Source organism: Strix aluco, chromosome 1 (assembly GCF_031877795.1).
Source record: "Strix aluco isolate bStrAlu1 chromosome 1, bStrAlu1.hap1, whole genome shotgun sequence".
Classification (NCBI taxonomy): Eukaryota; Metazoa; Chordata; class Aves; order Strigiformes; family Strigidae; genus Strix; species Strix aluco.
In genome coordinates this window covers 55,782,265-55,798,954 of record NC_133931.1, presented here as the reverse complement: position 1 = coordinate 55,798,954, position 16,690 = coordinate 55,782,265, and the positions used below count along the sequence as shown (strand labels likewise).

Genomic DNA, 16,690 nt, shown 5'->3' with positions numbered 1-16,690 from the left:
TTCATGTATTCTTCACATTTACTTTTTCCCCAAAATCTCTTTTGGTCACAGGAGATTACAAAAGAGACAGAAGATGAACAGTTATATTTTTGTGATAAAGAGGCTTTTTCAAGATAAAAATTTTAATACCTATATTAAAAGTTTTCAGACTCTATATTCCCTTCATAAGCAGGAACAATTGGTATACTAGTTAAAAACAAAATGCGTATTTCAGTGTCACAAGCAGAGCAGCATCCACCTCTGCCAGACAGGTGCTAAAGGAAGGCCTCTGGAGAACACCACACATTATCACTCCTTGCAACCTGATGGAAGACCAACACCACTACAGGGATAAGCACCTCTCTCCCCTTCATCTACAGTACCTTTTTTACCTACTGTATCAAGGGTTGCTTAGTTTTCTTGAATTAAAATCATCAAATTTGCTCACATCCACTGAAATTTTTACTTTCTTTTTTGATATCATTACGAATGTGGTCTGTGGTGCTCATTGATCTGAAGAGTTTCTGATCTAAAGGTTTTGACTAATGTCATAATGTAAAACTTCACAGCTGTTTCTGTCAGGTATTTTCACCAGTAATCAACTATTTTGGATAACATTTTAAGCTTCCATATCACTTAGGAAGGGTGGAGCTGGTTCATGAGGATAAGAGTGAAGTTTATTCTTCCATTTACCCTTATCTGCATTTTTTTAGTATTAATAACAAAACAGAATCACAGAATCACAGAGTTGTCTAGGCTGGAAAAGACCTTGAAGATCATCCAGTCCAACCATTAGCCTAACGTTGACAGTTCCCAACTACACCAATTCCCTCAGCGCTATGTCAATGTGATTCTTAAACACCTCCAGGGATGGGGACTACACCACGTCCCTGGGCAGCCTATTCCAACGCCTAACAACCCGTTCTGTAAAGAAATACTTCCTGACATCTAGTCTAAACTTTCCCTGGCACAACTTGAGGCCATTCCCTCTTGTCCTATCACTTATTACTTGGTTAAAGAGACTCATCCCCAGCTCTCTGCAACCTCCTTTCAGGTAGTTGTAGAGGGCAATGAGGTCTCCCCTCAGACTCCTCCAGGCTAAACAACCTCAGTTCCCTCAGCCGCTCCTCGTACGACATGTGCTCCAGACCCTTCACCAGCTTCGTTGCCCTTCTCTGGACATGTTCGAGTAATTCAATGTCCTTTTTGTAGTGAGGGGCCCAAAACTGAACACAGGAATCAAGGTGTGGCCTCACCAGTGCCGAGTACAGGGGTAAAATCACTTCCCTGTCCCTGCTGGCCACGCTATTTCTGATACAAGCCAGGATGCCATTGGACTTCTTGGCCACCTGGGCACACTGCTGGCTCATGTTCAGCCGGCTGTCAATCAACACCCCCAGGTCCCTCTCTGACTGGCAGCTCTCCAGCCACTCCTCCCCAAGCCTGTAGCGCTGCTGGGGGTTGTTGTGGCCCAAGTGCAGCACCCGGCATTTGGCCTTATTGAAGCTCACACAGTTGGCCTTAGCCCATCGCTCCAACCTGTCCAGATCTCTCTGCAGAGCCTCCCTACCCTCGGGCAGATCAACACTCCCACCCAACTTGGTGTTGTCTGCAAACTTACTGAGGGTGCACTCGATCCCCTCGTCTAGATAATCAGTAAAGATGTTAAACAGGAGTGGCCCCAAAACCAAGCCCTGGCGGACACCACTTGTGTCCGGCCGCCAACCGGATTTAACTCCGTCCACCACAACTCTTTGGGCCCGGCCATCCAGCCAGTTTTTTACCCAGTAAAGAGTGTGATCACCCAAGCCTCGAGCAGCCAGTTTTGCCAGGAGAATGCTGTGGGAAATGGTGTCAAAGGCCTTACTGAAGTCAAGGTAGACAACATCCACAGCCTTTCCCTCATCCAATAAGCAGGTCGCCCTGTCGTAGAAGGAGATCAGGTTTGTCAAGCAGGACCTGCCTTTCATAAACCCATGCTGACTGGGCCTGATCATCTGGTTGTCCCGCATGTGTGGTATGATGGTACTCAGGGTGAGCTGCTCCATCAGCTTCCCAGGCACCAAAGTCAAGCTGACAGGCCTGTAATTTCCTGGATCATCCTTCCAACCCTTCTTATGGATGGGCGCCACATTGGCCAATTTCCAATCTGTCGGGACCTCCCCGGTCAGCCAGGACTGCTGGTAAATGATGGAAAGCGGCTTGGCGAGCACCCCAGCCAGCTCCTTCAGCACCCTCGGGTGTATCCCATCAGGTCCCATAGACTTGTGTGTGTCTATGTGATGCAGCAGGTCACTGACTGTCTCCTCCTGGAATGCGGGGGGGTCATTCTCCCAGTCTCTGTCCTCTGGCTGAGGAGGTTGGATTCCCTCAATACAACTAGTCTTGTCATTAAAGACTGAGGCAAAGAAGGCATTAAGGACCTCAGCCTTCTCCTCATCACTTGTTACCATGTTTCCTCCTGCCTCTAGCAGGGGATAGATACTCTCCCTGGTCTTTCTTTTGCTACTGACATACTTATAGAAACATTTCTTGTTATCCTTGATTGCTGAATCCAGGGTAATTTCCATTAAAACATTAAAACTTGCTGACCTTTCTTCATGGTTACTGAATTTGGCTCTTGTGCCAGGCAGGGCAGTTCGGGTGGATTGGGAGGTTTACCCCATAGAGCAACTTTGCCGGCCAGGCTTCTGCAATGTTTCTGAGCAGAAAAATATAAGGCTCATTTTTGTCTCCACTATTACTGTGGCACCATCTCATACAAGTAGTGTAAGGCTAGAATACAGATTTGGAGTAGCTATCGCACCATCAGGCATTTTACTTTTTTCAACTGTGCATTTCATTGGTTATAGTATCTCTGTAAACCCCAGTTGTGCTTCCCTTGCAAGAACTGTTGTTGCTTCCCTGCTGGCAGGTTGGCAATCCATTTCCAACACTTCTGAGAGTATATCAGTTCCCTGATTTTGAGAATTTAGTCCTAAAGCAATCTCAGCGCTCAGAGAGGCATGCCAATGGTAAGAGTACACAGCACCTGATGTGCCACTCAGCCTCACTGATGCTAATCTATAAAGGAAAAGATAGTGTCCGAGGAGAAAAATCACCTTTACTGTACATTCCTACCACAGTCCAAACACATTTTGTAAATTCAGCTGCACATAGTTTACTAATAAAAACACTGGGCTGGATGGTTTCTGCTGGCCAGCTCCAAAACATCACTGAAGTCAAAATACCTCACAGATACATTCATTTCAAGATTTCTTTTTGTTCATTGGGTTTATCATTAACAGTCCACAATTAATTAATTTCTCCTAGTCTTTGGTATGACTAATAACTGAAGATTCTGTAAGAGAAGTTTTAGCATCAGAGAAAGATTAATCAAACCTATACAGACATAATAAAACCAGTAAGCCAAGGTAAAAAAGCCTGACTGGTGTTACCCCTGATGGGAGATGGCAATCCAACAGACAGAAGAGAGAAAAGTATTGCTCTAAGCATGATGAAGCCTTCAGCCCTATTGTTCAGAGGAAAGAGATGTAACTGCTCACAACAAAGCTTCTCACATAAGCAGTGTATTCACCTTCCACAAAGGATGAGCATCTAACCTAACAACTCTTTTGTAAGAGGAACTGGTTTGGAAGTTTAGGGGTACATATTCAAAAACGTATTTGACTTTCCATACAATCTAAATATATACTGTCTTAAAGTTGTAGTATATCCATTTGCTCACAGCTAAAGTGGAACAATTAAAATAAAAGTAGATACTTTGTTCCAAAAATTTGGTGTGGGATCTCTAATACGTGTGAAAATACTTTAAAATTTTATAAGTTTGAAGTGATATTTAGCAAGCTGAGCTTTGTTACATTTCTCTCTTATGCCTCTCTTTAGAGAAAGAGAATATGTAAATCAAACTAAATCCTTCTATCACATTTTATTGAAGTTCTTAAAATGCAGAAAATCAGAAAAATTCAACTTTGCCTCCTAAAAAATTATTGTGACAGAGTTCATGCAAATTACACCTCAAGCAGAATTAAAATAAATGCAAAGCCAACTAGCTAACACAATATTGTACACAGATGTTTATAAAATAGTGCTGTAAAAATTATGTGACAAGGAACAGGGATATATAGATAATGCATTGTTCCACAGATGCTTCAAAGCACCTTTTCTTTGCATTTTCTTTACATTTATAAATCATATGAAAAGAAGCTTCTTTTTGCCACTTCTATACTACTGGCATTTTATACACAGTACTAGATTGCAGCCTCTGCATTAACAGATGATTTTGTATTTCCAACACTCTCCTAACAATACGCTACTCCTTCCGCATAAATTGCTGGAATTTGAGTGTGATCAGAGGTTTAATAGGTCAGTGTTCATTGACAGCCAAAGCCCCACCCCAACTGCTTTGCTGGGTTTCCTCTGTGTGCTCTTATTGCTGAGAATTTCCTTTCTCTTCCTTTATGATCGACAGAAGTAAGAAATAAGAAGTGTAAACTGACAGAAATAGAAATTAACAGAAAAGACAAATCAAGAGGTTAAAACAGGAAAAAAGAAGAATCTAATCAATTACAGAAATAGTGTGTGTATATAAGCACACATCTCACCTCATCCAAGAAAATCCATTTCAGTTATTTCCTTACCGACAAGAACAGTGATTTTTAAATATTGTCAAAGAATCACAAAATAACTGTAGGTGGGAGGGATTTCTAGTGATCATGTAGCCCTAGCCCTCTGCTCAAAGCAGAGCCAGCAGCAAGTGTCTCATGACTTCATCCAGCTGCATTTTTGATATCTCCAAGGATGGAGATAGCCTCTCCAAGCAACTTGTTCCAGTGTTTGAACACAATAAATGATATTTTTTTCTTATGTTTAAGTGGAACTTTCTGTATTTCAGCTTGTGCCCATTGTGTCTTATCCTGGCACTAGATACCACTGAGAAGAGTCTGGCTCTGTCATCTCTACTCCTGTCAAGATCTCCCCTGATTCTTCCCTTCTCCAGAATAAACAGCCCCACCTGTGTCCTTGTATGTCAGAACCTCCGGTCTCTTAACCCTCCTCCTCCGTGTCCATATCTTTCTTGTACTGGGGAGCCCAGAACTGGACACAGCACTCCAAATGTGCCTCCCCAGTGCTAAGCAGAGGGGAAGTATCACCTCCCTTGACCTCTTGGCAACACTCGTCCTAATGCGGCCCACGAGGCTGTTAGTCTTCATTGCTGCAAGGACACATGGCTGGCTCATGGTCAACTTGTCCACCATGATCACAAGGTTCTCCGCAAAGCTACTTTCAAGCCTGTCAGGCCCCCGTGTGTAGTGGTGCATGGGATTACTCCTTCCCTGGGGTAGGACTGCGCACTTCCCTTTAATGAATTTCACAAGGTTCCTCTCCACCCATTTGTCCTGCTTGCCAAGGTCCCTCTGAATGGCAGCCCAACCCTCTGGTGCAACAGCCACTCCTCCCAACTTCGTAACGTCTGTGAACTTGCAGAGTGTGCACTCTATCATCATCCAGGTCAGTAATAAAAAGGCTAAACAGTACTTGTCCCAGTATCGATTCCTAGGGTGCACTACTAGTGACTTGTCTCTATAATGCATTATTATTCATTATAAAGTACAATCAGTATACATAGTGAATGCTATACATAATTGCTAACGTGCACAAGTTTTTCTATTAGCCAAATATAAACACAGTTTAGGTTTTGTTTTGTTCTTTCTTTCTTTTTTAGCCTAAGGTAAGGAAATCGCTAAGAATGGTCAGGCCATCTGTACATGTGTTACTTTTTCATTTCTCCTCAAAGAACTTAAAGCTTCCCAACAAAATCCAGGCAAATTTGAAGCATTATTTCAATTCTTACCATGTCTGTAAAAATAAACAGCACAGTTCTGCAACATTACCCAAAGTGTAAGCTCAAGTACATTATAGGCATCAGACAATTCATATTTAAGGCAGATAATGAAGGAAAAGTTTTCACCAAAGATCACAGCTCCTTATACATTGTGTAACACAAACATGACACACATCACAAGCTTCCTATAACCTGCTGTTCACAGAACATTTTCTGTCACATAGTAAGATTACTATGCAGTTAATGAAAAGCAACTAAAACTGATTAATGAAAATTAATGGTAAATATACAATATTGACTGCAAGAAACGCACTAAATATATACTAGAGTGGAGGGGGAGACGCAAAGAAATTAGCATACCAAAACCTGGAAATAATATTAAATGGTTACCAAAATTTTTAAAAAGTTTAACTTTCATATATTCAGTAATAGTACCCCTTCCTACAGGGCACTAATATCCTTGTAACAGTCAAATCAGCTCAGGTTATCTACAAAAAAAACACATCAGGATGCACATGCATCAGGATGCATGCAGTCTTGGCAAAATCTGTAGCTGATTGATGTCATTAAAGTTCTTCTCAAGTCAGTGGACTCAAAACAGTTTGCTATGCACAAGGTGATTGATCAGTCTTGGAAGCCTGAGCTATTTATGACCAGGAGGAAGAATGATCTCCTGCACTCCTGTAGTACACAAAAGCACCTACTGATCAAAACCAAACAATCTTTTTTTTTCTAATATTCAAAAGAACATCATCTTTAGGCCTATCTCATTGTACAGTTTATATTAACAGCTTCACTCGTTTGTGTTACTAAGTTGTTACATATGTATATGATTTAACTTTAACAGGTAAAATACTGCTTCATTATTTTAGTACTCAAAAATGGCTGAAACATTTTTTCCTCAAGTGCTTCCAGACTTAGCAATGAAAATGATAATTACGTGAAAGCCTCAGAGAGTTTATAGCATAACAAAAAATTCTTATGAAACTCTAGGACTTCAGGTCACCTTCTCGTATATTTTATGTGATTTACATAAACAAGCATATGCACACACGCACACAAACTATTTTGTATATCCTATAAATATAGTTTATTTTCATAATTTGCCAGGAGTCATTGCACTGGTTCTACATTCTCACAAGGATTTTTTTGCTACCTCTCATTTGTGTGTGTGTGTATGTGTGTGTATTCCAAAGGAAAACAATTTGCTTTCCAGAACTGCCTCTGACACAGGATTATATCTCTTCCTTTGAATAAATAATAAATAATGCATACAGGGTTTGCAGTTGTGTATGTAGAGAAAGAAAATCTTTCATACTCTTCATACCTTCAGCAAAAGATTACTGAAGATACAAAAAAAGATACACTGAATAAGGCATAAGACAGCTTTCAGGAAAGACAGGAAGAAAAGCCAAATCCCTTATTAACAGGTAATAAACTGTTTACATAGGGTAGAGAAGGCTGGCCATTAGAGTGATACTGTTCTTTGTTACTTGACTGCAACAGAGGTAGCATGGGTTCTGCATGCATAAACCACAGGTATGAAAGATTTCACCCTCTCCCCTTCTATCAGACAATACCCATTAGTCTTTTGCTATTGGCAAGTCTGACGACGAGGTTTACTACAGCTGTCAGACATATCATGAGATCCTATTGTTACTTGCTTACCTTCAACAAAGTTTTACTCTTAGTAATACTCTGTATTACTGCAATAAAAGTTATGTGTCCAATAATTACATTTTTAAATAATTATTTGAATTTCAGCCACGTTTTAGAATGAGGCTAGGAAAAATACATCACTTCAGTGAAGTGTCGACCTTTCTCATCAACTGTAGCTTTCCAGTGTTTGAGGAACCTCTCTCAAGAAAGGCTACCCACACTGAGTGAAGGTACAAGTCTCTGAAAAATGCAATCGCCACATGTTTAGTTATGCTACAACAAATCTTTAGAAATTAGTACCAAACGATTGGATTTGATACAAAAATGGAATTTCATGATACCTGGGTATCACTGGAACAGTAACTTCCCTGAAGTCACACTCTAGATCATTCTAAGAACAAGTAGCACAGAGGGAACTGAAAGAACCAGCTGCAAATTAGAAGCAGCAGCAGACGGGGGTGGGAAGATGGATGGAGGCAGGCCTGAGAAGTTAAGGAACAAACAAGCCAGTTGCAGAATCTTTATGAGTCCATGACTTAACAGACACGCCTTTGTCACCGAGACTTTATGGCATGTCACTTAAACTTTTCCCAGGACTCTTCTAACTGCATACTGATATTCTAGATACCTAATTTTTGTCTTTGAGGTCAATTCCCCAAAGTACTGGCCACTCACTATTGCAACTACCATCAGTGGACACTGAGCTCAGTGCTCAGTGCCTTACATGCAGAGAATCAGGTCCAGATGTCTCAGAGACTGTTTCCAAAAGGAAGGGATATATTTTGCTTTTGTTTCTCAGTACCTGTGTTCCTCAACTACAAAATGAAGATCATATCAATCCATCCCACAGAAACAACTTAATATTGTGAAGCATTAAGATTAGTTGAAAAGATTCCATTAGAAAATGAATAACCTGTTTTCAGAATTGATTTGTATAGTGTTTAGTAAGCAAAGTGACACCCTACATCCTTCCTTGTGTGAAGGAACCCACATATTAAGGAGCTATTCTTCAACTGAATACATCCTCTGTACTGAACGAGATAGGGATTCTGAAGAGAAAAAAAGATGTTAGTATGTAGCTTAAAAAGGTAGGCTCAAGAGGTTCAAACTTTTAAGGCTGAAGAGGTACAACTTTTCCCAAGTACTGCCTTGGAAACATTTATTTTAATATTTAATATTTAATATTAATATTTTAATATTTAAGCAGTTTTCACTTGATAATAAATTAATTTTACTTACTATTGAATATGTAAATATTCAATATATGACAGTTCAAACTTCACACACTTGCAGAGAAGACAATTTATGTATGTGTATATCTTGGACTTGCAGTGGAAGAAATTTACCTGGTTTTAAGTAAATCATTATTTTTCTAAAATTCATTCTCATTTGCAAGCTACAGTTTAGATTCCTGGCTCAAAGAGGTTGGTGGAAAGCAAAATGTTTGCTTTTTCAATATTCTAGGTTGCACCAAAAGAAGGTTACTTCCGAAAAAGAATTCTACCCTCTTCCTCCTATAATACAGATCGGTGTTTCTTGTGCCAATTTACTAAATACTAAGACTAGCACAAGCTTTCCAGAAGACATTGTCTCCACTGCTTTCACTTGACTATTAATTGTTCTGTGTTCCACATGTTAATTTCTTTCCAAATTCTAACTTTGGCTCCCACCTACAATTTTTAATTTTTTTTTTCTAAAGTGTATTTCCACTCCTTGGGATTACCAGTTCCTTTAGTGCCCAGCACTTTATCTTATTTTTGGTGTCAACTTCTGGAACTTGTAGTTTCAAAGAGGAATTTGTTTAAAAAAATATTACAGCAGTTGCCACAGCCCTTACTGTAGGAGCACACAAAAGAGCACAGGAATGGCCTTTCTGCTCAATCATTCAATGGAATAGAAAGAGTCATCCCATATTGACAATAACCTCTGTTGTCCGCAGATGTGATAAAGAAAATGTAAGCAGATGGGATACATCTGTTAATTATAAACGTTCATTCATTAGTGTCATCAGATTTATTTTTAAGGTATGTTTATGTTTAGAACATAAGCTAATGGGGACGTGAATTCATAAACATACAACCTAGCCAGTGACCTTATTAATTGGACACTAGTTACAACAACAAAAACAAACTTGTGTGTTGTGTTCCTGAGTCCTTTCGTTTGACTTTAACTTGAAATGATGTCACTGAAAACACCCACAATTTGTTGTCAAATTATCTGACAAGCTTGCAATCACAGCTCATGCACTAGAGTGCATGGCTGCATAGCAGGAAAAATGTTTTTCTTGCAAACCACTCCACTATGGAATAGGTAAATAGCTTTCTGTCTTCCATTTCCTGAAGGAGTAAATACTGATCACAGAATCATGAAACAAATTTCATGGCTCAGTGGTCTAATTTGGGCATCTTAGCTATGAATTGTGGTTCCCCCATCACCCTTTCAACTGCAAAAACTTTCATAATACTCTGTAAATTAATAGGCTCCACATTCCATAGGTAGTAAGAGTAGAATAGGCTTGAAAAGATAAAAAAAGAGAGGGAAATAAAATATGATCTATGGATTTCCCTTAGGACTGCTTCAAGGCCTGGGCATTATTAAACTAAGAACATCCATGCTGTTGCCAACAACTACTCTGCAAAGACAAGGAGACTAAAACAACCAGCCAAGTTACAGTCATTCATTTGTTTTAACGAACACATAATCCTCACAGTCTAACAGACTGTAAAGAGTAAAGTATTTGTTCACCAGAAAAATGTGTACTATTCAACTTGAAGTCTTCTGCTGCATACAGGCTGAGAGGTACTACATAAAAGAGATAGAAGTACAGGAGTAAAATCCTGTCACTACTGGAAACAGTCAGAAATGTCACTGAATTCAGTGGGTTTGATTTCACCCTGGCAATTTACTGTACTTCAGATTAACAATGTGAATCTGAAAAAAAATGACAGGTACTGGAAATCATTTGGAAGTAAATTATCTCACAACATTTTGGAATTGTCAAATCCAAACAGATCAGGCCTCCTGATATATCATATCACTTACTATGGTTTGCCCTTAAGGTTTTGTAAATGTAAGGAAACAAACCATGAAAAGGATGGTAGAAAGGGCTTAATATTACTGGTGGACAAACTAGGCATACTGGAGAGATTGCGCAATTCGTTTGTAGTACCTCTAAAACCTGAATTCCTATTACCTGAGTGCTAGCACAAATGTCTGCAGAGAATGGTGCTCTCTGGCTCTAGTGTACCTAATAATGTTTTTTATTAAGATGTTTTGTTGTTGAATATTGTTTCTACTGTTACTGGGAACGAAAGGATCTTTAATGGCCATTTAACTAGTCCTACGACACAGACTATACCATGTTTTCTGACGGCTATTACAGATAGCTACATTGTACTCATGGTCCTGTGGCAGTGTCATGAGATGTTATAAGCAGGCGTATACAAAATTCCTCAATATCACACCATGAAACCAGATGGTCTCAGTTGATTGATGGCGAACTGCAAGTTCTGGGGATCTGTTACCCGCTAGTGACCTAGCACACTAAAATACAGCTAATCCCTTTGGGAACCGTATCTCATAGCCTTGATTTGCAGCATCCCACACATGGAGCTGTCTGATCAGTCTTACTGTAAGTTGCAGCAGACATCTGTGGAAACTGGCAAACAAGTACAAAAATAAATCCAAGTTATCCAGGAGATCCTGTCAACTTTTAAAATGTTCTTACACAAAGGCACACTTGCACAACCTTGGACTGATTACCAGAGGGACCTGTAGTTGCATGGGCAGGATAAATAAACAGTAGCCCTGCTGGAAGATAAAATTCCTCAAAAAGTCAATCTGTCACTACTGTCATATCCTTCAATAGAGAGAAAAAAAAAAAAACCTCAATCGTGTATAAACAAGGAATCACTTAACTAAGCTCAGCAAAGATATTCTGGAATCGCTACTGCTGTTAAAAAGAATGATTTTTATATGACATAAAATCAAGAAGGATATTTAATTTCTAAAATAAAGAAATTACATTTCAGCCTTGAAACGTATTTGTGTGTCCTAAATTCCGTGCAAAAAAATGAAAGCTGAAATTATACTGTCCTGAAACCTGTGGAAAAACTGAATGGAAACAGATTTTCCCTATACTGAATTCTACCTTCAATTATACAAAAGAGCATTATGCAAAAGTTTAAAGGTTCTAGAAAGGTGATCATTGATGAAATAGCAACCCACTATTTTCCCATACGTGTTAAACTCTTTTCATGACTGGAAAAATCATTCTTTCAAAAAATCTCAGTGGCTTAGGAAAGACAGAAGTCTAATTCTACCAATTCAACACTGTAATACTAGCTTTAAAGGGCTGGCGTGTTGGAGAAATATCAGCCTTATATCAGCACAGAGGTTGAAAATACCCATGCAAACCCAAATAAAAACAAAGGAGATTTCCATTGCCTTCTATTGTATTTGATCAGGCTCTTTCTGGATAGACATTAGAGTTCATCATTCATATACAGATAAATATGAGTCTTTGCTTTTCAAGTGGTTTTACTTACTTGTTTGTGCGCTATTTTTCTTATAACTATGCAGCTGTTTAAGCTGTCACACTTAAATGAATCATTTCCAAAATGCTTGACGAAATTTTGCACCAAGTGCAATGTGAAAGGAAAACTATAGTAAAAGCCTGAAATTGTTTAAACAACAAAAATAAAGAATTTCATCTCTAAGTCCCACCTATTACTATTGTTTCAATTTCTCATATTCCTCCTTCTCCACATACTGCAGTTTCATCTGACTGATCTCCTTAGGCATTGTTTTAGGCATCCTTATTTCCTTCTCGTGGTCAATGTCCCAGTTCTAGCATGTTGTTTTTCCCTTATGGAATGCATAGGGATCTGGAAGTTGGTATATCCCTAATGCTAAGTCCAAATACAGGGTATTGTTTGCTGCAGAGAACAGACAACTCTGGAATGATGGCAGCGAGACAACAATTAAACTTGCACCCCTATTGCTAAAAGAGATCAAGATTCATGTTTTTGATACAAGGTTACACATATGGGTAAGGGGACACTGCCTTTACTGAAAGAAAATGAGTTGGAGACAGCCTTTAAATCAAGATCTGACACCTATCTAGCAGCAACATTACTGAAAAAGTAAAACATTATGGAGTCGATGAATGTAAGATTCTTTGGCTCTATAATACAGAAGGTCAGATTGTACTGTCATACTGGTCTTCTCCAGACTGAAAAAGTAAGAATGCAATTTTGGCTGAAAATACTAAACAGAGATTAAAGCAAGCCAAGAAAATCTTTATGGGTAATGTTGCAGTTAGCCAGCACAGACATTATGAGAAAGTCACGTGCTGTTCCTTGGGATTTTAGCACTTACTCAAGATCGCCAGATGTAACAAAAACATTACCTTTATTTTTAATAAAGCATCCCATTGAAACAAGGGAGGAAAATCTTCCAGTATCATTTTCTACAACAGAACACCTACTATGCAGCAGTTCAAAGGCGTTATAAAATCTAGAATTGATGAAAAGGACAGCCCTATCATTTTTCATGTTTTACATTCCTTTCAGAGTGATGAACTCCTCTCCCCTCAGATCTCAGTGCATTACGGAAGAAATTACCTGTAACCAGAGTCTGTCACCCGAGTCTGTTCCACCATTGGCAGTGCATTGAAAAGTAGCAAATTGTCCTGCATTGACTTCCACGCTCTGAAGACGCAAGAAATGGGGAGTTTTTGCTGTTGAAAGATAAAGTGTTGAAGTTATGCAACGCAGAAATTCTAGCTATGAATAATACACTGAGCAAATGATATAGCCCTGCTTTAAAAGGTTCAAATCACTGAATACACATTAGATTTTAGGTTGGTTTACTTCTGTACCTGGGAAAGAGCAGAAGAGAAGGGTGCTACTCAATTGTTCCTGCCATGTAAATTATCTTAGCTCAGCGTCCCTCTTGCAGTAACACTCTATTAGTAAAGATCACATTAGAAACTAATTATGTTTTGAACAAAAACCTATTCAATACTTACACTACCAACTAGACAAAACAGTAAGAAGTTGAGTGATGTTGTCAGGGAAACAGGTTTTTCTTTTTAACCAGGTACAGTGTCTATAGAGGACAGGTTTTAGAAATGCACCACAAACAGCTAAAATACAAACATAACACTCCCCATACAACTACAGCTATATTATTTAAACACATTCTTTTCAACAACACTGCACAAAATACCAAAACACAATGCATTCTCCATACCAATACTTATTTTTCATTTAGAAAGAGTAAACACTCCCCGTAAAAATTATAGCAATACAGCTACAAATAACATAATGAATAAAATAGATACTCAAACAAGAACTATGTCCACTGAAGGAAGAAAGACAGCATGTGTATTTTTGTTTTACTGGAAAGGGTCAACCACATGACAGAGAAAAACACAGAAATTTGATGCAGAAACTTATCCCTGAAAAGGCAGCATTTGCCATTCAAATGATACTGCAGGCAAGGGGACTTTCTGCAGTCCATACTAGCAGATAAGCCAGGCTCTTTCAGACATGGAAATGTTACTACTAGCAATAAACTGGCAAACTAAACATACATTTTTCTAGCAGAGCATCCCAACCATTTAAAGTGTTGACGACATTTTCTTAAAAGACCTTATCACCAGGAGAAATTGCAATTTTAAGGCATTTATAAATAATCAGCTACCAGAATTCAAGAAAAAGTTGCTTAATATCCAGTGCAAGGCAGTAAAACAAGGAGGAGATGGAATAAAACAGCCCAAATTACTATCTGACTATGGAAGGAAATCTTTTCATGATAACTGTCTTTATAGCAAATGTATTAGAGGTACTGTTTTTTTTTTTTCTTAATCACTTTCCAATTAGGACAGTCATCCTCTTGTTTGCCTACGAAACTATTAATGTCTGACTATCCAGTAAAATTCTTCAGTACGTTCCCCATTTCTCAGCCACTTTTTTTTTTTTAACATCCGTTTTTACCCTACTCATTTTTTTTCTCGGTGGTCTTAAACTCTGGAAAACTAGTCTTTCTGAATTACCAGGTACAGCCTAAGCGAAAAGGGGCTTTAGGTTTTAAAAATAAACAAACACAAACACACACACACACACACACACACGAAAAGCCCCAATCACCCACCCACCCACTGTAATCCATCCTTTTCAGTTCTATGTGCTTACAACTCGCCTTCTGCTTGGTCTTTGTCTGTACTACCCAGACAACTCCTAGCAAATATTCTTCCCATCTCAATTTTTGTTTAAAGAGTTAATAATTCCAAAAGTGTTTTTTCTGGCAATATACAGAAAGAATAGCAGTATGATTCTTGCAAAACTTTAGACACACAGTAGTTCTATTCCAATTTTCACACTTTTTCAATTTTCTTGTAGACAATGTAACTGGTTTGAGGTCTTAATTTCTAACATTTTAATAACATAATCAAAGAACTTTTCATTAAAGCCACCACGTTAGAACTCTAGATGCTATGGCGTGTAACTCAGTCTCCACATTAACAAGAGCTACTTGCAGGTTTGAGAATTGATTGGTACAAATGCACAGATCAAACCTCTCAGAATCTGTATAAGAAAAATTATTAAGCTGATAAAATGCTGCTTTAGACTTAGCCTACCTGAACCAAAGATATAAATTTAAAATGCTGAAGCACAAACACTAACAACATGAGAGCCTGCTGTGTTTATTAGAACTAAGTGATTCAGAAATAACAGCTGCTGATTCTGCATAACTGTCTCTGTATTTAAAGAAATGCCTGTGTCTTCTTGCCACTAACACTAAAACCATTTTTATGAGGTGCTCTGGTACTAACCAATAAACCACTTTTTATTTTAAATCGCATCACTTTCTTACAGGCCACAAAAAATGCATAAAGCACAATACAGTATAAGAGGAATGTGAACAATTACACAGAAGTTGGTGTCTCTTTCCCCACTCACTCATTTGGTCAGTAAGACTAAAACCTACAATTCCATGTATGATCTTAAAACACCTTATTTAACAAACAGCAAATATGAGAAATAATCGTTTACTTAAGTAGTCTGTTCAGTTATAACTGTATTACTATAATAAAGCTTTAATTTACAAGATTTGCTTTGACATCAGTTTTAGAAGAACTTAGGATAGTTAAGTATTTACTTAATAATGGGATAAGGAAACATATCTGAAGCATAAGGAAGTAAAATGGTGCAGAAATTGAGCCATGAATCTCGGGAAGTACCCTAAGTAACCTTGCTTAGCAAAGCCTCAGCCCTCAGCCAGCTGAGTTTTCTTCCTTTTAAGCCTTGGAAAAAATAATCATATGTATTCAGCTCTTGTGTTGTTCATCTGCTCTCACTAATGTCTTGACTCGTGGCTGCTCTGAATTTTTGATGCAGACAGAAAACTGGTCAACAAATCTTGATGACTTTTGTTCTGAAGGAGTCATTAGATGGCCCAGTTAGAGTCTGGGGCTCATGCCAAGCGCTGTACACAAGGTGCATATAAGAGATGCCTTTGAAGCCAATAAGGTGCAGTGCTCAAATGCTAGCAACACTTTGTACATACTCAGCCTATATTTATAGCAGTGACATTGTTTTTTGACATTTTCCTTATCTTTCACTCCACATTTATTGAAGCATAGTGGCACATTCATTTTAGGGGACTGGCTTTAAAATAGTGGATAGGTACTTACTACATGGATGTCCTAAAACTTTCACTTCATCAATAGCCACATATCCTGGATGACCTGAAGTGACCACTTCAAAAACAACCTGAGAAGCAAAAAGAGAATTTCAGTTAGCAGCTTGTGTAACACAGGGAATATGAAAATACTCTCTTACGGAAAAATACATCAACTCTTTTTAACATGTTGAGAACACCCTGAAAACAAAAACCTCAAAATGTGTTGTTCTTACCATTAAAATTAACAAGAACATAAATCACATTTTTTCAATTATGGAGATTTACAAGTGCAATCACATATAGCTCACAATAAGAAATAACCAAATCTCCCCAATATTTGGTCCACCAAAGTAGTTACCTAATAATCATCTTAAGTATTAAGATTCATATTTTATTTTCAATTCTTTGTCTTGCAGAGTAAACTCCTAGTTTTATTTAAAAAATGACAGTTCTGCAGTATACAGAGATTTGCACGGTATCAGACACAAACATACCTATTTTCATGAATGCATTTTC

At 38.4% G+C, this 16,690-nt stretch overlaps 1 protein-coding gene across 6 annotated transcripts in view; it reads right to left on the bottom strand.

Annotated features, from left to right (window-relative positions):
• Window positions 1–16,690, bottom strand: part of PTPRM (protein tyrosine phosphatase receptor type M) — a 506,702-nt gene that overhangs the window by 320,372 nt on the left and 169,640 nt on the right. For all 6 annotated transcript variants that reach the window (XM_074821657.1, XM_074821666.1, XM_074821694.1 and 3 more), the window contains exons 4-5: window positions 16,185–16,263; window positions 13,108–13,223 (exon numbers count right to left, since the gene is read on the bottom strand). In XM_074821657.1, coding sequence (XP_074677758.1) covers window positions 13,108–13,223; window positions 16,185–16,263 — 195 coding nt within the window. The remainder of the gene's footprint in view (window positions 1–13,107; window positions 13,224–16,184; window positions 16,264–16,690) is intronic.